The sequence below is a fragment of the Taudactylus pleione genome, unplaced genomic scaffold (genome assembly GCF_031769625.1).
Source record: "Taudactylus pleione unplaced genomic scaffold, aTauple2 ptg000216l, whole genome shotgun sequence".
Classification (NCBI taxonomy): domain Eukaryota; kingdom Metazoa; phylum Chordata; class Amphibia; order Anura; family Myobatrachidae; genus Taudactylus; species Taudactylus pleione.
In genome coordinates this window covers 8060700-8081887 of record NW_028284618.1, presented here as the reverse complement: position 1 = coordinate 8081887, position 21188 = coordinate 8060700, and the positions used below count along the sequence as shown (strand labels likewise).

Here is a 21188-nt window from a genome sequence, read left to right as displayed (position 1 = left end):
TATCCACGGTTGAGCACAGAAGGTTAAATCAAAAGACTGTGGTACTAATTAAGTCACCTGTGCCCGAGCATGATTATGCTTAAAGCTTGGACAGTTAGGGTGCGTTGAGGACCAAGTTTGGGAACTTCTGACATATAGGCTCGTATTCAATTGCCGGCGAAAAGTCCTGGACTTTTCGCCTGCCGGACTTTCCGCCATCATCGCTGGTTTTGCCTCTGGAAAAGTATCGTGCTCGTCCCCGCTTTTCGCCCTATTCAATTGCAAAGGACGCAAAACATGTCACGGGGAAATTCAAACAGTGCTGTCAGATTTGGGGATATCAGCCTGACACCCCCCAAAAGATGCCCTGATATGGGGGATTACTATAGATACCCCAGAATAGCCCTGCTGAAGGTATTTTGGGTGGTGAAATGCTCTCAATTGCTGCTAATTAGCGTCTTTGCATAGTTGGTGAAGAATAGCATTTAGGAGGGTTTTTTTTGGCTAAAATAGGTAGTCCCAGCAAATTTGGGGGTACATGAAAATGGGTACAAGCATGGTTAAAAATTGCTAAAGTGATATTTTTTTTTCAAAAATTTTTAAAAACGCAACTTATGCAAACAAAAAAACACCTGGGGCATACTTGGGGGACCCCCCTGGAGTCTATTTCGCTAGTTTTTAAGTTTGTCCACCAACTTTGTTTTTTTTTTTCACCCCCAAAACGAAAGTACTGTTTGGGGTGTTCTAAAGTATTTTTTTTACTTTTTTTACACCGTTTACCTTTTGGGGGACTGTCCCAAGCATGCTGGTGTGTTCCTGCAACTTTGCACCCCAAACCCCCAAATCTGCAATTTTTTTCACCTCCATTCAGAGGCGAATCTTTTCTGCTGGTTACAAGGCTCAGACTTTTTTGCTCCAGCGAAAAGTCTTTGGAATTGCATACGGGGATAAGTTTCTGCCTGGCGAAATTACGTAATCGGCGGAAACTTTTCGGCGAAAACTGCTTATCGCGGCTAATTGAATACGGCCCCATAGTGCCTTATGCTAGTCTGACGGGGGATGCAGTCATAATCCCAACCTTGGGGATGCCAGCGCTGGAATCCTGACTGCCGGAATCTCTAAGGTAAGTAGGGAGGTTAGGGGGAGAGTGTGGGTTAGGCACTAAGGGGGTAGGGTTAGGTTTAGGGTGCGGGGAGCGGGAGGTTAGGTTCAGGCACCGTGGAGTGAGGGTTAGGGCTAGGGAGAGGGGGAGAGTTGCCACCATTGGGATTCTGACCGCCGACATCCTGTACCCAACCCGTCTGACAGGGTATTAAACTTTTTAAATAATTTTTTTTCATTATTTTTTTTATTTTTTTTTTATTTATTTTTCTTCAATGCAAACCTTTTATTATACTTTCTTTTATTGTTTGAGTTCTTGCCGCGTTGCATGGTAAGTATAACCTCTTAGGGGGAGATGTATCAAACCTTCAAGAGATCTAAAGTAGAGAAGATGCACGTAGCAGCCAATCAGCTTCTAACTGCCATTTCATAGACTGTGCTAGAAAAATGAATTAACAGCTGATTGGTTCCTACGGGCAACTTCTCCACTTCCTCAAGGTTTGATATATCTCCCCCTTAGAAGGTGTTATTTGTAATTATTAATAAGAAAATGAAGCTATAAAAGTATTTTTGTAAACTGTTAAAGGTTCATAGAGTTTATTTTGGAGGTTTTATGTAAACCTAATCCTGGCCTTATCTGTGACCACTATAATACCATTAATATTATTTCAACCACTTAGTAAAGGGTATATAGCACTTACATGACCTAAAGTTCCTGCTACCGTTTTGTGGGGCCAATTGGAGCCAGTCCTTTGATTATGGTCCTTTTAAAAACATTTTACTGATGTCAGGTTTGAAGAGGTGAGTGCGAAGATCTATTTGAAATGTGAATATGAGGTGTAACAGAGCCAGGTGACTCGGTGACGGACACAGCACCAGGAGTCACAGTAATGTGTTGGCCGTTTATATACAAAATATTATAATATAAATTCAGATGTAATGCAAAAAATTGATTAACACTGGGCATTTGTGTTGCCCATGTACTAAGATTGCATAATGTTAAACAATAATAATTAGAACAATAATAATGTCTCTATATAGTGACTTTTAAGTATTTTATATACAAGTTTGTAAAATATTAGAAAAAAATATTTGTACAGATGCGCCCAGTTACATTGTGGCTGATCGCGCCACAAACGTGCACACTCGTCGTGCCATGCGATTCCCCGTGCCTGCATATGGTATGTTATGGCGCGCACTACGATCGCACCATGCATTCCTATGGAGGCACGGGTGTGATAACAGATGCGCCCAGTTACATTGTGGCTGATCGCGCCACAAACGAGCGCATGCATCACGCCATGCAATTCCCCACGCCTGCATACGCTACGGTATGGCATGCACTGCGATCGCAGCATGCATTTCTGTTGAGGCACGGGTACGATAGCAGTGCACGTATCCATTGGCGAGCGCGCGTCTCACGCCATGCGTGGCGCGATTTGCAGCGACAGTGGCAAGGATGTAGCTTGGCATATCTGTAATTCCCATCTGCAAGTTCAAAAACCTCTGTCCCATCCCTCTGCACACATGTTCCACATCATGAAACCCTGCTTTTTCAACAGGATTATATAAAAATGGCATGTATTCATTGGCCATATTTTGCTATTTCAAAATTACGAAATACTGTACATTAATTGTCATTGGGATAGGTGTCATGGGTACTGCACTGTGTCCTGTCAGATGTACATTAAATAAGGATTTTTCCCTAGTATGGAGCTCTGAGCTAAAAGCCGCTATGATTCCCTTTGAGACCCGCATTAACAACACAGACTTCTAATTGAATAGCAAAAGCTTGCAGGTGCTGGTTTTTAACCCACTTTAAGCTATTTGTGGCTAATTGAACCTACCCCTTAGTACGGTTGGGAAATCACAGAACACACAGACCATTAGTGGTGCTTCACAGTCCTCATGGCTGAACATTGTCCATGCAGTAACAAAACACATCCCATATTCTTATCAGCTGTACTTTGTATTCGCTGACCACTCCAGGAGAGAGATAATGTCAAGTAAACAACATGATAGTCTCTTTTATAAGAGCCTTCAACATACCGCCTTCTCCAGGGAACAAGAGAATTAAATGTTGGTGACCTGATACTAAACTATTACATATAGGGGCAGATTCCTTTAAGTGCAGTTTTGTGTAGTGTGGGCTCTTTTCCTCATTAATGTGCCCAGAGCTATTCGGTTAGAGCTCTACAAGCAACTCCGGAGGGTGCGAGCAGAAATCAGGGTTTACTTCTGCCTCAGGGTTGCCCGCTGACCTCTAATTTTAATGGCTCCGAGCAAGTTATCTGGGAGAAGAGACTTCACAATACAACCCATGTGCTAATTGAATCTGCCCCATTAAGTTATAAATAATTATATAATCAATATATAAATGTGACGCCTGGTCGGTCTGAAAATGTCTATCAAAATAGAAAGTTTAGCTATGTTACATTATCTTGTAGAGGCAGCAGTAGATACTGGTGTCCTAACTTCCAAAGTATCAGCATCCCCGACTGCTAGACGAGCCCTCGGGCTTTGTTCCTGGTGTACTGGCTTAGACTCTAAGGGGCATATACAATTAGAAGCGAAAAGTCCCGTACTTTTCGCATGCGGACTTTTCGCCGACATCGCTGGTTTTCCATGTGGAAAAGTATCGCGCTCATCCCTGATTATCCCCTTATACAATTCCAAATCGGCGACAACGGAACCAGGCGAATTCGAAACCAGTGAAAAGTCCTGTCAGATTTGGAGAAATCAGCCTGACACCCCCCAAAAGATGCACTGACCTTGGGGATCACTCTAGATACCCCGAATAGCCCTGCTGAAGCTATTTGGGGTTACTTAAATGATCTCATAGCTGTTAAGTAGCATCTTTGCAGAAGTGGTGAAGAATAGCATTTAGCAGGTTTTTTTCAGAAAATAAGTAGTCCCAGCAAATTTGGGGTACATGAAAATGGGTGGTAGCATATTTTAAAGTTGCTAAAGGGAAGTATTAAAAAATTTAAAAAATCCACCTGCCGCAAACAACTGCAATCTTAAAACCACCTGGGGCATACTTGGGGACACCCTTCGAATCTATTTTGCTAGTTTTTAAGTATCTTCCCCCCACTTTGGTTTTTTGTTTCCCCCAAAATGAAAGGACACTTTTGGGGGGGGGGGGGGGGGTTTGACACAGTTTACCTTTTGGAGGCCTGTCCCAAGGATGCAGGGTGGTTCCCGCAAGTTTTTACCCCAAAACCCCGATTCTGCACTTTTTTCCGACAACTTTCATAGGCTAATCTTTTCTGCCTAAGTCAATGCATTGACTTTCTGCATCGACGAAAAGTCTGTGGAATTGAATACGGGGAAAAGTTTTCGTCTGGCAAAATGACATCACCAGCGAAACTTTTTCGCACCTAATTGAATACCCCCCTGAGTAGGCCCTAGAGTCTCTTCCTTTTTCAGGAAAAGTGACTTTGGCATCCAGGACAGCCTTCCTCCCTTCTGTGCAGCCCCTAGATTGCGAACTTCTAATTTTTGCTCCTTTGGTCTACCGGGAAAATTCATGGGCCAGCCTTGCTCGAGGTCCCAGGGATACTAATTCAAGGGTTCCAGGTCCAAGCTAAATAGCCCTGGTTTATCGGATCCCCTACAACCAAGTCTACTGACTTCTACTGTTCTCAGAGTCCTGGTTAGCGACCACCTCGGACACCTGGATTGTCTCTCGAGGCTACGCCCTAGCCTTTTGGAAGAGGCCTGTAAGCCAATTTTGTTCCAGGGGTTTTCCAGGGTATTCAGGCAATGCAGGGATCCTGCGGTAGTTTTTCACTCCCTGGCTGACTTCCAAAGCAATGGTTTCAGTTTCCCAGTCTAATATGGGGCACTGCCCAACCTCTTCTTGGTTCAGTAGCCGATTTTTTTTTTCCTTCCGGCAGATCCTCAACCTGAAGGCCCTTAACAGATGATTGTGGTCCCCAATTTCCGTTTATAGGGTTTCTTGTTAGAACGTTGGGTAGTGAGTCTGTTTCATAATCGGAGGGTCTTGAGCAGTCCTCACACATGGCTTTAAGTCTCTGCATTCCAATTTTCTGGCACTGCAGCCCATAGTCTCCTTGGACATCCAGGAGGCCTATTGGTAGGTTCTTATACAGCTCAGTCACCTGAGCTTCCTCAAGTGGATGGTCCGGGAGGAAAATTTCCTTTTTAGGTTTTGCTATTTGGTCTTTCCATGGCCTCTCGGGTATTCATGAAAGTCATGGCGGTCAGGGCAGCTCATTTGCCCTTCAAGGATATCAGGATTCGGCCTTACTTAAATGTCCCTCTGATCCTCGCCCGGTCACCGGAAGTTCTCAGGGAACATATCCATCTCACAGTGGATGTTCTCCAGTCCCATGGAGGGACATTAGTTGGAAATTCCTCGTTGTCTCCGTCAGGAGATGAACCCTTTGGGGGCCTTGCTAGATTCCAGGCTTCAGCGGGTCTTCCCGCTGGAAATGCTCAGGACCTGATGGCCAGGATTCGCAACTTCTTGTGTCATCACTGAGGGGCAATACTCTCTTGCATGCCATTCCTGGTCTCTCTGGTGTTTGTTTTCAACAGGGTGAAATATGCTCGGTTTCACTCCTGGCCTCTTCAAATAGGAGTTCTGTCCTGGTGGAGCTGGTCTCATTTCTGGCTGAAGACGTGGAGAATTGTTCTCTTGAGAGGTTCGGCTCTCCCTCTTGAGAGGTTCGGCTCTCCCTCTTGAGAGGTTCGGCTCTCCCTCTTGAGAGGTTCGGCTCTCCCTCTTGAGAGGTTCGGCTCTCCCTCTTGAGAGGTTCGGCTCTCCCTTTTGAGAGGTTCGGCTCTCCCTCTTGAGAGGTTCGGCTCTCCCTCTTGAGAGGTTCGGCTCTCCCTCTTGAGAGGTTCGGCTCTCCCTCTTGAGAGGTTCGGCTCTCCCTCTTGTGGCGCAGGGTTCCCACTTGGACAAGGGTCACCCCTTTTGGCTTCCAAAATGGGTTCTCCTCACCACCAACGCAAGTCTGCACAGGTGAGGGGTGATAACCTGTCAGCAGTCCTTTCAGGGTCGATGGACAGCTCTGGAGAGTCGGTTGCCTATAGAGGTTCTGGAGCCTCTTGCGGTCTTCAGGGCTCTTTCCTGGTTCTACCGCTTTTCCAGCATCATCCTGTCCAGGTGCAGTTTGATGCCAACTCCTTCAAGTTGCTTTCTCAGCTGGGTAGATAATCTTCTTGCAGCTCTGTCAGCAGTTTGCTTTCACAGGGTTCGGAATTGGAAAGTGAACTTCCTCAGCTGCTTTGTTGTTCACGTCAGAGTAGGGGTATTTCACCCAGATGTCTTTCAGCTCCTAGTTCTTCATTAGGGCTTGTTGGACTTCATCTTTTTGGCACTTCTGTAAGCGACTGAGATTCTGCAATTGCACCATAATCCAGAAAGCCTTTCGAGTGTATGCCTTGACGGGACGGTAAAAGCTTTCTGCTGTACTACTTTGTCCCGTTGTCACTGTCTCTTCAGGTCCTCCACAAGTTGTTGTCAGAGGGTGGCACGTTTTTTTCTGCCAGCTCCTGATTGCCAAAGCATATTGGTATGCAGATCTCCTCGGTCTCTCCGTGGAGGCTCAGCTGTGTTTTCCTCGGAGGTCGATTTTTCTGTTTCAGGACGGCGCTTTAATCCATTTCTGAAATGTCTTGTTTCAATGGGGTGGTTCTTGAGACATCCGTCCTGTGAACTTAGGGCTTTTTCAGCGCAGTCAGTAGTACTGTGCTGAATCCTGTATGCCTTCCTCTGCAGGATTTTTTCACCGCTGTGATGGACTTACTTCGCTTGGTGTTCTGACAGTAAATTTAAACCCAGTGTGTTTTTACTGTCTCGGGTTCGTTCTAGGCGGGTCTGGATTTGGACCTTCGTCTTTTTTATTTGCAAGGGTGGAGATGCTCTTCTGGTCTTCTTCCAGAGTCAGTTTGCTCTGTTGCCTGAAGTATGGACCTTTATCATAAGTTCTCTCTGTACAGCTCCCGTTTGTTCTTCCGAGGACAGCTTGGCACAGTCTTTGGTGTTTCGGGCTCTACAGTCATTGTCCTTTTTGAGCCTTTTGCCCTCTGTGGACATATGTTAGTTTACATGAGCATCTGTCTTCCTTCCGGCTATTGCAGCGACCCGGTGTGTGTGTCAGACTAGGGTGCGCTATCCTTTTCTCTCCCCATTTTTGTTTTTTCTCTTTGACAGGGCTGTTCTTCGAAGTCGGTTGAGCTACCTTTCTAGGGTAGTCTCTACATTTCTCATCACTCTAGAAATCGGGGTCCCTTTTTGGGGGGAAACCTGATTGTTTTTCAGAGGAGGCCTCTTTTGGACGTTGTGGGGGCCCTCCAGTCCTTGCTACTTAGGACCCGGGAACTCCGTAGGATAGGTTCATTTTTTGTACATCTGTCACGGACGACTCTGGCCTCCTTCAGGATGGATTTTGGCCAATTGGCTCTGTTTGACTATACATGGTGCGGGCCTTCCTGTGCCGTCTGTGGTGAGGACTCATCCACCAGATCTGTGGGTACTTTTTGGGCAGCTTGCCAAGGTGCCTTGGCTGAGCAACTTGATAGGGCACCCTCCGTGGTCCTCAGCCCGTGCTTTCCTAAGATTTTATAAATTTGACACCTTTGCTACCACCTTCGTGGATTTTGGTTCAAGAGTTGTCAGTGCAGCTCCGACGCGTCCCCTCCTTTATGGGGATAGCTTTGGGAAGTCCCACGTTAATGCCTGTGTCCCCTATGACATGAAGAAGAAAAGGAGATTTATGGTCTTACCTGGTTAAATCCTTTTCTTCGGAATCTGTAGGGGACACAGAGTGCCCACCCTGACACACCAGGCTGGTGGGGTTTTACTCTGCTTCCAGTCCTCCTTTTGGTGTTTCTGGGTGTTTGGACCCCTAATGTATATCTGTTTTCCTTCTCCTCTTCTCGCACCTGCTTTGGGCTTGCTAACTAAACTGAGCTGCCTGTGGCTGGAGGCGGGGTATACAGGGGAAGGAGGTGATGGGAGAAAAAGTTTAACTAGTTGGTGCCCGGACTCCTCCTTGCTCCAGCTTATACCCAAGGTAATGCCTGTGTCCCCTATGGATTCCGCAGAAAAGGATTTAACCAGGTAAGACCATAAATCTCCATTTTTCACACGTCCAATGGAAACCTATAAGGGTTATATTTGCTGTCGGAAAGACAGGGACTGCAGCAGATATGTCTGATATCTGCTGTGGCACACCTTTTGGTACATATCCCTGATGCACAAAATAAGCGGATATCCTCAGAAAACACATTTTTGGAGGATTTACTGCATTCTTGGCCTCAATAAATAGGCCCCTTATTGTGACCAGTTATTTCATTATTACATTTATTTGTTTTTTCAGTTATAAGGTGTTGATATTTTCTGCAGCAGTAATGATTCTCTGTACATCTGTAGCTCATAAACAGTCTAACACTACTCGAACATAAAGGTATATTCCCTGGTGCTTGTCTGTTAACAGCCTCACAATAAATCCACAAAAGAAGAAACTCGGTCTAGTCTAGTAAGAACAGTACATTTCCTTAAGGGGATGTAACACAGTATTTCATTCTCCCTGGTGCATTACTAATTCTTCTGGGGTATGTAGATTATTTGAAGGCACACGTTTTTCGGTTGTGGTTTCCACTAAAGGGGGGTTCCTTATGGATTCTTTATATTGAGTTATTTTGTTGCTTTATTCTGAAACCTTTCCAGGGAATACACCATTATTTCTGCATTTTGCAGCTTCTTTTTGTTACAACTGTGGTGATACTTGAAAGTGTCATTCCAGGCTGTATGTGCAACCATCAGTGGGGTCAGTCCGGTTAGGCGCGAGTCTGCAAAAGCGAATTTGTTTCATGAAACTAGCATACATCACAAGAATGCGTTCACCCGAGATATGCACGATTCAATTAGAAATGGCAATTCACAGTCGTCGTGGCGAGGCTACGCATACTTTTGTTCAAAATGCGACTGGGAGAAGTGCATGAAACAGTGACACATGAGATAACGGGACCATATAGAAGGCTGTTATGCTGGGTACACAGGGCTGGATTAAGGTCTGTGGGGCCACTTGCACCCCAGTCCTGGGAATGGCGAGTGCAGGTCTGCACCCCAAATCTAGGAGTGGCGAGTGCAGTGGATTTCTGACTTTGTTTATGCGGTTAATTTTTTATTAACCTTTTGTGATCATAGCTTTCCCATGCACCCCATGTGCAAACTCGTTTATATTAACCTGTCAGCTGTCTTTTTGGTAGTATATATAGAAGCTATGTTAGGTGACTGCCTTACCTTTAAAAGCCATTAGCTGGCAGGTGAGCTTTAAACCAGGTAACATTTTTTCAGTCTAAACTATGTGATAGCAGCTACCAGGTTTCCATCAGTGTGACGGATAGTGTAGGACCTGCAGAAAAGTGGGGTCCCGTGATGTGGGCTGCGGGCTTAAATGCATTGATCAATCCATGAACCAAATCCCCATTACTTATTTATTTATACATCATTGTGAGTGTTTAAACATGGTGAGTGCTGGGTTTTCTGATTTTATATACACACACACACACTCACACTCACCAGGCAGGTAGCCCAGTGTATGTGTGTGTAACTATATATACAAAATATATATATATATATATATATATATATACCACGTATGCCAGCATGCAGCAGCATTCCATGCAAGAAAGAATGGACCAGGCTCATCCTTTCTTGCAAGGAATGCTGCCATATGCTGGTTTTGGACATTGATATATATATATTTTCTCAATGAATCGCACACATTACTCCAACAAGTGTTGCGGGTGCCAGGTCTGCAAGTAGCAATAAATCTCCATCCATGTCTTGAAAATCAAGATAGGAATATAGCCAGCACACCATTTAAATTGACAAAATATTTAATGTCATAGTCCAAATATAGTGTAAAAAGCCATCTCCTAAAACAATGGTAGGATGGGGCCCCAGGACAACTGCCCCTGTCGCCCTGCATATAATCCAGCCCTGCAGGTACACACAGGGACGCCGAAAGAGGGGGAGGAGCGGGTACAAATTGCCCGGGCTTCCTGAGGGGCCCGGTGGGGCCCTGGGTCCGACGCCGCCACCCCCCCCCCCTACCTCACAGCAGCCCAGAACACAGCGCTGGCTGAGGGGGCTCAGAGTGGCTCGCACCGCGGCGCTGAAAATTGTTTTGTTTTGTTTTTCCGCAGATTAGGCCACGCCCCGTTACCCGGGCCCGCCGCGGCTCTTGGTAGGCCAGGGTACACACTAGATGTATGTCGCCTGACCCGGCCGGATCGGAAGACAGATCTAGTGTGTACCTGCTATGTCGCTGACTATGCGCGCTCCCGAATGCAGCATGTCCCCCGCCATGTATACGCACTCCCGAATGCAGCATATCCCCCGCCATGTATGCGCACTCCCTAATGCAGCATGTCCCCCGCCATGTATGCGCACTCCCGAATGCAGCATGTCCCCCGCCATGTCTGCACACTCCCGAATGCAGCATGTCCCCCGCCATGTATGCGTGCTCCCGAATGCAGCATGTCCCCCGCCATGTATGCGTGCTCCCGAATGCAGCATGTCCCCCGCCATGTATGCGCGCTCCCGAATGCAGCATGGCCCCCGTCATGTATGCACTTGCCGATGCCGGCACCCTCCCGGGTCTCGTCACTTACGAGGTCGGTACACACTGGACATCGCGTAGTGTGTACCGGCCAATAAGGAAAGTACTGGACATTTTAAACTGTGTCAAATAGCTGATTTTTTGCACTTTTTATTAATGCAGGAATAATGATAGCAAGCAGGTGTTTGTCAGCAAATTAGTCTTTCCAGCATTTTGGGTACAGAAAAAGTCTGCATAGTAATTTTCCCAGTGTTTTTATACAAGTTTGTAAAAAGTTGGGATAAACACTTTTACCTCTCATCTGCAAGTTAAATAAAAAAACCCTCCCATCAGTACAACACTTCCACATTCCTGTGCCACATCATTTACACCTCCACGTACACTGTCAGCTATTGATCTTACAGTGCTAGACTATCCTCAGTCTGCAATCCCTCCCCTCTTCACCATTATCTGACCAGCCGGGCTTTTTTTTTTTTGGATCGGCCTCTTAGCCGCTCGCATAGCTGTGGGTGACCACCCACAGCTATTGCGAGTGGCCATGATGGTCGCGATGGTCCGATATGTTCTTCAACTGATTATAGAAAATGTGAATTGTTCAATTCTATGAAACGCAATTTTAGTAATTGGGTCTGAGCATTTTTGCAGAAAAATGATTCTCCTCTCTACAAAAGTCTAAACAGCGGGAGACCAGCAAAAATTTTCCGAATGCTCACAAATTGAAATTTCTTTTCTTAGAGCGTCTGTTTATCACTCAGGTTTCTTTACTATTCCCATAGATTTCTATAGATTGCGATCTGGGCCCTCTTCACTTTCGTTTTTGTCCAGTCTTGTTTTAACCCTGTGTTTGTAGTAGTATCCTTGCACTATATAAATAAAATGTGAATAGTCCGTACTATTTATTATTTTTCTCTATCATTAGCATGGAGTTTGCTCCTGTTACATCCAGCGCTGTTAACATGATTATATTGGCAACATTGAGTAATGTACAAAAAAAAAATACCAAAAATGAACATCCGTCAACACCTACAGTATTATATCTCTTTTGTCCCACCTAGTGCCTTTAAAATGTTACAGCGGGTGGCACCAAATTTATTTTGACAGCTAGAAGCTAAGAATGCGCATTGATGGTCCCATTTCTAAACCTATTCCTGGGTGCTCCCAACTTACTCCTTTTTATAAGATTTACGCTTGGGGGCTCAGAGTTACAAAACACTGAAAATGTGCGGAATCTTGGTGAAGTCCTGGATAGTGGCAACTGACACTTAAACATCAGGTATCAGCCACATTCAAATCCTTATTCTTTTTTCTGAGTAACAAAGCCAGAATCATTTATATCATCACGCCTAGACTACTGCAACGACCTCTATCTTGGTCTCCCAGTAGAAGAATTGCACCGCTTGCAGCTGCCAGGCTATTAACCAACCAGCCCCATTCCAGCCACATAACACGCATTCTCTACTCCCTTCACTGGCTGCCTGTCAGATGGCGAATTGTTTTCAAAATTGGCTTACTGACTTTCAAAGTCCCTACATGACCAGAGCCCAAGGTACCTGAAGCAGCTTCTGATTCCTTACTGTCCCACTCGATTACTGCGATCCATTGATGGACTATTAACAGTACTACAGTAGAATCTCCCAGAATTTTTCTGGGGGTTGAGCTTTCAGCTTTGTGGCTCCAACTCTATGGAACCCACTACCCCCCGCACAGTTCAAGAGGCCTCCACTCTAGAGTCCTTCAAAAATAGACTCAAGACTCCCCTATTCACCCAAGCATTTCACTAATGTCCATTGTTATGCTTGTTTTGTATGTTGTGCTGTGAAGACATATGTAAAGCGCTTTGAGTACTTTTAGGAGGAAAGTTCTATATAAATAACATTATTATTAATAATAAATATTATTATTATTATTATTATACTGCAGGGCCTCTCACTTAGCCCAATGTGTGCTCACCTGAGATGAGGTGGTGGGTATAGATAGAAGCCAATATCTCCAACCTCTTCTCTCCAGTCCATCATCTTTGCTAAACCATAACATAGGCCTGCCCAGTCTTCCTACCCTAACCTTCTCCTCGTCTTTCTGTACCATTACATCCTATACATATAATTTAGTACCACCTTCTAACTGCCTGACAACTATTCCCCACAGGCATGAACAAGTCATCCTTTTCTCATTGGACCTGTCCTAAATTTTCTATTCCTCTCTGACCTCATCCCTCTGCACATTTTTCCCACCTTTGCAGACATGTTTCTATCAATTCCTGTAGCTGAGACACATACAGTGGGGCAAAAAAGTATTTTGACAGCCACCGATTGTGCAAGTTGTTGCACTTTAAAAGATGAGAGGTCTGTAATTTCCATCATAGGTACACTTTAACTGTGAGAGACAGAATCGGAACAAAAAATTCCAGAAATCACATTGTATGATTTTTAAACAATTTATTTGTATATTCTTGCAGAAAATAAATATTTGGACAATCAAAAAGTTTAACTCAGTACTTTGTAAAGTAACCTCGGTTGGCAATTACAGAGGCCAAACGTTTCCTGTAGTTCTTGACCAGGTTTGCACACACTGCAGCAGGTATTTTTACCCACTGTTCAATGCATATCTTCTCTAGATGAGTCATGTTTTGGGGCTGTCGCCGGGCACCATGGACTTTCAACTCCCTCCACAGATTTTCTATTTGGTTGAGGTCTGGAGAATGGCTAGGCCAATCCAGGACCTTGAAATGCTTCTTACGGAGCCACTCCTTAGTTGCCCGGGTGGTGTGTTTGGGGTCATTGTCATGCTGGAAGATCCAGCCACATTGCATCTTCAATGCTCTTACTGAGGGAAGGAGGTTTTTCCCCAAAATGTCACGATACATGTCCCCATTCATCCTCTCCGTAATATGGATCAGTCGTCCTGTCCCCTTTGCAGAAAAGCATCCCCAAAGTATGATGTTTCCACCCCCATGCTTCACAGTGGGTATGGTGTTTTATGGGATGCCACTCATCATTCTTCTCCCTCCAAACACGGTGTGTGGAGTTTATACCAAAAAGTTCTGTTTTGGTCTCATCTGACCACATGACATTCTCCCAATCCTCCTCTGGATCATCCAAATGGTCACGGGCAAACTTTAGGTGGGCTTGGAAATGTGCTGGCTTAAGCAGGGGGACCATTCGGGTGCTGCAGGATTTGAATCCATGACTACGTAGTGTTACTAATGGTAACCTTTGTGACTGTGGTCCCAGCTCTCTCTGGGCTGATCCGTCACAGTTCTCAAGATCATTGATACCCCACGGGGTGAGATCTTGAATGGAGCCCCTGGTCGAGGGAGATTGTCAGTGATCTTGTATTTCTTCCATTTTTTAATAATTGCGCCAACAGTTGATCTCTTCTCACCAAGCTGCTTGCCTATTGTCGAGTAGCTCATCCCAGCCTTGTGCAGGTCTACAATTTTGTCCCTGATGTCCTTAGACAGCTCTCTGGTCTTGGCCATGGTGGAGAGGTTGCAGTCTGACTGTTTGAGGGTGTGGACAGGTGTCTTTTATACAGTTAACCATTTCAAACAGGTGTCATTAATACAGGTAATGAGTGGAGGATAGATGAGCTTCCTAAAGAAGAAGTAACAGGTCTGTGAAAGCCAGAATTCTTTGCTGGTTGGTAGGTGTCCAAATATTTTTTTTCCGAAAGAATATACAAATAAATTGTTTTAAAATCATATAATGTGATTTCTGGAATTTGAGAATGACACTAGTATCGGTTTTCACAAAGTTTTCTGCTTAAGTGTTTTTAGACCTTTTTGTCAGTTGTTACTATGCTATACCGAAGTAACATTACAAGCATTTCATAAGTGTCAAAGGCTTTTGATGATTGACCACAAGTTCTCAATGGGATTAAGGACTGGGGAGTTTCCTGGCCATGGACCCAAAATTTTGATGTTTTGTTCCCCGAGCCACTTAGTTATCACTTTTGCCTTATGACAAGGTCTTCCATCATGCTGGAAAAGTCATTGTTCATCACCAAACGGTTCTTGGATGGTTGGGAGAAGTTGCTCTTGGAGGATGTTTGGTACCATTCTTTATTCATGGCTGTGTTCTTAGGCAAACTTGTGAGTGAGCCCACTCCTTTGGTTGAGAAGCAACCCAACACATGAATGGTCTCGGGATGCTTTACTGTTGGCATGACACAGGACTGATGGCAGCGCTCACCTTTCCTTCTCAGGACAAGCGTTTTTCCAGATGCCCCAAACAATCTGAAAGGGGATTCATCAGAGATAATATCTTTACCCCAGACCTCAGCAGTTCAATCCCTGTACCTTTTGCAGAATATCAGTCTGTTCTTGATGTTTTTCCTGGAAGAGAAGTGACTTCTTTGCTGCCCTTCTTGACACCAAGCCATCCTCCAAAAGTTTTTTGCCTCACTGTGCATAAAGATGCCCTCACACCTGCCTGCTGCCATTCCTGAGCAAGCTCTGCACTGGTGGTGCCCCGATCCCGCAGCTGAATCAACTTTAGAAGACTATCCTAGCACTTGCTGGATGTTCTTGGGGGGATGTAGTCATATTGCCGGCGGACAGAATACCGGTCGTCGATATACTAATGCCCGAATCCTGCCGCCCAGCAATATGCTGACGCCGATATTTCGGAAGGTGAACAGGATACTGACGTCAGCATCTCGAAGAGCAGGAATCCAAATTGTCCGGATGGGTAAGTAACTCCTCTGTCCCTGGGGAAGGATGGGATGGTTAGGTTCAGGCACCCCCGGGGGGAGATTAGGGTCGGGCCCCCCCGTGGAGGGTTATCTTAGGGGAAGGGGAGGGGTTAGGATTAGGCACTACAGGGGGGGGAGGTTAAGGTTAGGCACCCCCTGGGGAGGTTACCCTGGGGAGGTTAGGGTTAGGTACCCCCAAGGGAGGATCGGGGGAGGTTAGGGTACTTGCTTACCGCTGTCAGGATTCTGCACCAGCTGGCCTTCCACTGTCGGGATTTTATATCATACCGATTCCGTTCTTGGGTGCCCTGAAGCTTCTTCACAACTATTGAACCTCCTTGAAGTTCTTGATGATAGGATAAATGGTTGATTTAGGTGCAATCTTACTAGCAGCAATATCCTTGCCTGTGAAGCCCTTTTTGTGCAAAGCAATGATGACGGCACATGCTTGCTTGCAGGTAACAATTGGTTAACAGAGGAAGAGCAATGATTTCAAGCTCCACCCTCGTTTTAAAGCTTCCAGTCTGTTATTCTAACTCAATCAGCATGACAGAATGATCTCCAGCCTTGTCCTCATCAACACTCTCACCAGTGTTAACGAGAGAATCACTGACATGATGTCAGCTGGTCCTTTTGTGGCAGGGCTGAAATGCAGTAGAAATTCTGTTTTTGGGATTAAGGCCCTCATTCAGAGCCGGACGCTCTGAATGAGGGCCGTCCTCCATAATTATGGAGCGTCCTCCTGGACGCTCGTATAGCTGTGGGTCACCACCCACAGCCTATACGAGCGTGCAGGTTGATGGCCGCGATGGTCTTGACCATCGCGACCATCGCCACTGCGAGCCGGAGCCTGCGGTTGAGTTTCTCAACCGCAAGGCCCGGAGTGATTTTGGCTCTATCAGAGCCAAAATCACTCCCACTGACATCACTAGTGATGTCAGTGGGCCGGCTTCTGACGGTAGGCGTTCCCTTGGGAACGCCCCCGTCTGGGAGGCACGCCCACCAAAGGGGGCGTGCTGTCAATCAACATCGACAGCACGCCCCCTTTAATCAGACACTACGAGCGAAGGAAAGTCCTTCGCTTGTCGCGTCTGGCGCATGCGCACGACGGAGCTCCCTCCGTCGTGCGCATGCGCAGTGCACACTATCGACCCACTTGCGAGCGGACAGCCGCTTGCGAGTGGGTCTGAATCAGGCCCTAAGTTCCTTGTCATGGCAAAGAGGGACTACAATTAATTGCAATTCATCTGATCACTTTTCATGACATTCTAGAGTATATGCAAATTGCCTTCATAAAAACTGAAGCAGCAGACTTTGTGAAAACCAATACTTGTGTCGTTCTGCAGTTTTTCTTAATAAGAAAAAAATAAGAGGGCTCCAGCCTAGGCTGCTTCACTGGCAATCCAGCCCTGGTGCTAGTCAGGTTTGCTTGGTTTACCGATTATCCAAAAGAAGTTTGAGAGTCAGGGGATGTTCATTACCATATCAAACACATTCCTCCTTCTATTGCAATTAACGCTCCTCCCTATTAGAAATATATTCTATTTGTTGTCAAAAACAACGATCACAATAATAAGCATATACCACAACGTGTGTACAGACCACCTACATAATCCATTATCCAAAGTGTCCCTGGCTTTAAATGATTCTCCCTAGTCATACTTTAAACAAGCAGGGCACACTGGGAATACTGTCGTTTGTATGAAGTGTTCCCCAACACCTTTTAGATTGTAATGTTATTTAAGCCCTTCTGTTTCATATTTTTGGAAATACCGCCCTGCATAAAAAGTAAAACATAATACTTGGCTTGGTAAATAGGAGAGGGTCTTTGGGAGTAGGCAGTAAATATAAGTGGTCTTTGGGAGGAGATGGTAAATAGAAGTGGTCTTTGGGAGGAGATGGTAAATAGAAGTGGTCTTTGGGAGGAGATGGTAAATAGAAGTGGTCTTTGGGAGGAGATGGTAAATAGAAGTGGTCTTTGGGAGGTGATGGTAAATAGAAGTGGTCTTTGGGAGGTGATGGTAAATAGAAGTGGTCTTTGGGTGGTGATGGTAAATAGAAGTGGTCTTTGGGTGGTGGTTGTGAATAGAAGTGTCTCTTTGGGTAGATGCGGTAAATAGAAGAGGGCCTTTGGAAGGAGGTGGTAAATAGAAAAAGGTCTTTGGGAGGGGGTGGTGAATAGAAGTAGATCTTTGGGAGGCAGCAATAAGAAGTAGGTCTTTTGGAAGGAGGTGACTTTAAATAGTAGTAGGTGATCTGAGGTCCTGAGCAGCTGCCACAAGAGGAAATGAAGAAAAAATATTTTCAGTGTTTAGTACAGAGGCGCAATAGGCAAATTTACACCAGCTGACAATCGCTACTCAGCTGTGTGCCTAATATTGATGTCCTGCAAATCATTACTACCTTAAAAGCTGGTTGCCTTTTGTGTGTTTAATAGCTGACTGTGCCTTGATATATTCTTGTTAAATAAATTTATTCTTCAATCCACCCTTCTGCTGGAACATTTTGCCCTACAGATGTTCTATCTGTAAGAATCACTGCCATTGATGAAAACAGCAGTAGGACGATCAATAGCAATTTGCTGTCCATTTCAGAAAGGTCAATAACATAATGTGGTTTTTCAAAGCAAACATTATATATATATATATATATATCTCCTGATAGAGATAACGGTAATTATTGTATGCATCATCTAATATTATTCTAGGGATCCTCTGTAATAAAGCATTGACTATGCCTCAACCTCTACTAGTGTATAGCAGTGATCTTGGACAATGATTACACCTATATTGTTGCATTCCGAGTCATGCTCCTCATTTAGGTGCATTTTTTTGTATCCTTGACAATTTCATTTTATGAAAGGTGTTATTTTTGTTAATGTATTATAAGTGTTTTCTACAATTACTGTGCATTTATCTGTACAGAGGTAATATAATGGTGTTTAAAAGAGCACATCCATTATCCTTTATGAGGAAAAAAAAAACATATGATCATTGTTTTGTGTAAAGTAGTATGACAAATATTACCAATATTTGTCTGCAAATGTAATCTTATTGCCGACTACAATGCATTCATCCAGAAAAACAACCCCTAAAGCCAGAATAATGACCAAGAAGTGTCGTCCATATTTGTTTCTCTTTTTATGTCATATATTGCATATAACAGTATTAACATAAAAAGTATTTAATATCAATTAATTGGGGTATTTACTGTAATGGATACATGTATTCCTGGCTCCTTAAATATCCTGTTGTTCTCTACACTTGACTGACAGTCTCCTATATTTATTATCTTGTCTAGCCCTGAGTTGCCATCATACCTAAACTCTAGCCCAGAGGTTCCCAAACTCTAACCTCAAGGCATCCTTAACAGTACAGGTGTTAAGGATATCCATGCTTGACCACAGGGGACTTAATTAGTACCTCAGTCAATTTGATTTAACCACCTGTGCTCAACCATGCATGTCTCTAAAACCTGAACTGTTAAGGTGCCTTGAGGACCGCATTTGGGAACCTCTACTCTAGTCCCATGTTTATCAAGCAGGGTTGTGAAGCCAGTACGCCAAACCTTCAGCTCCAACTTTTCTATTTCAGTACTGTCCAACTTCATAAATGTCAAGCGTATATTTTTCATGTATTCTAGAATACAATTTGAACCTTAAGGTACCTACATCTGTGCGAAACATGATTTCAGTAAGATTCACAGTAGTTTAGGTCATGAGGTAGTAGAAAAATACATGTGTACTATGACAGCAGGCAGAGCCATAACTAGACTTTTTGGTGCCCTGTGCCAGAAAGAGCATTGTCATTGAAACGTTTTCCCGTTCCTCCCCTGTGAGGTGGTCGGCTGCATCTGGCAGTGTATGCATCAGTCGGGCATGTTGTAAGCTTTCTCATGCCTGACTGTCCAATCATCACTGATCTGTTGCGGCTATGCAATTGTGCGATAATCAGCGGCTCGGGGCGAAAATTACATATTGTATTCCCGGCTTTACTAACACTCCCACTTAGTCTGGACAAGGGACACTTCAATTTCACTTCACAGGCTCCTATGTTCAGATACCCATGAGACTGATATGGACTAGTGCCTGGAAAGTGTAATGAGTCTTAGATACCTGCACATGGCGTTAATGCGATCACTGATATTTATAAATTATTCTGTTTATTGTTATATTGAAGCTGGAGACGGTACATTTCTGCCAAATCCAACCTCACCAAAAGTGACTCAGCTGCATAATAGGTAACAGGTTGACCAAATGAATGTGTGCCTCGAGAAACTCTATTGCATTTATTTATACATTTATTTTTACAGATGAACATTTATATTCGTAATGGTTTTTCATTGTTTTTAAATAAAACATTATGGTTCTCACTGGCTTCTTCTATTATTCAGGTCAGCTAACCTGGTTTGGTTATGAAAGTCCTCGAAGTTTTTGGGATTACATACGGGTTGCATGTTCCAGAGTGTCCCACAGTTGTATCTGTAGTATCGAAAATATGGAAAATGTCAGCTCCTCGAGAGCGAAGGTAGGAATCTTTTTAAATCTCTATTTTTTTCTTTTAATGGCAAATTAGCTGACAAAAGCAGTACGAGATTTTTATTTTATGTATAATACACTGATCTAAAAAAACGAATAATGTCAAAGGACCCTCTCCAGCGTTAAAGAGTTTTATTTGTTATACAGTGGCAAAACGCTGCTGGATATGATAAATCCTCTATCTGTTGCAATTAAAGTTTTTTTGCTGGTTTTAGAGGTGGGTTTGTGAAGTTTGAAAAGGGGTCAACCAAGAGCTGAAGGCCTGAGGGAGAAGACAATGAGGAACAAGAATGTTAAAGGATTTCGGAGATAATGAACGTTATTGGGTTTAAGGATGGGAGATGATTATAGGTTGGATAATAGGTGAGTGATAGACCAGGATTGGATTGGCCATTGAATAGACATCAGAGAGTCTACTACGTCTGTCTAAAGATGAAGTAGTAGATTTGTAATGTGGTCTCTCAACGCCTAAAAGTGTCTCAGCAGAGGGGTGTAGAAGAGATCAGTTACCTACTTCATCTGATCGCTTCTAATAATTACCGTAATAGGAGTCGACCAGAAGCGATTTGTATGGCACTGAGTCTATATACTCAAGCCAGGGGATGTGTTTCGAGATGAACAGTGCCTGCTGCACTCCAGTGGAGAGTGTCATATCTTCTGTTGGCATAATATCATTAACCCTTGTTGGCCACTGTTAAACTGTAGGTGATGTACTTACCTTCTGGAGGATGGGTAGTGCGATTTTTGCAGCATTTACAAAATGGCTTTAGAACGAATTATTCACTAAGGACCTGGTTCAGACCCGGATGCAAGAGGCTATTTACGGTCACTACTGACCGATGTGCGCACGTGCCACGATGCTGCTGCTGCTCCGACAGCTCGATTGACAGGCTGTGGCCATTTGAGGAGAGGGTGACAAGTGTCCAAAACACAGGTGTGTCGCCAGCGTTTTAGGTGCCGTGCCGAAGCCAGCGACAACGTTTTCTTATGCGGATTCGCTGGCCTCGGCACCTTACTTGCGGCCGACATTCTGAGTAACCTATGGGTAACTCAGATGTTTGCCGCAATGTTACTTATTCCATGCTTTATCTTTGGACATGGGCTGCGGATCTGCGAAGGCACAGGTAGGCATCTCAATACCGTCTCAGATCCACTGATACCGAAGATACCGCACTAAATCGGACCCTTGGGGCTCTACTTACACAGCAATGGATTTTGTAGGTCGCTGCTTCCTGGCGGGTTGAAAGGGGAAAGTTTAAACTGCACCCACAATC

The 21188-nt window shown here is 44.5% G+C and overlaps 1 protein-coding gene across 2 annotated transcripts in view; it reads left to right on the top strand.

Moving 5' to 3' along the window:
• Positions 1 to 21188, top strand: part of RUNDC3B (RUN domain containing 3B) — a 275604-nt gene that overhangs the window by 129940 nt on the left and 124476 nt on the right. For both annotated transcript variants that reach the window (XM_088478631.1, XM_088478630.1), the window contains exon 3: positions 19770 to 19903. In XM_088478631.1, coding sequence (XP_088334757.1) covers positions 19770 to 19903 — 134 coding nt within the window. The remainder of the gene's footprint in view (positions 1 to 19769; positions 19904 to 21188) is intronic.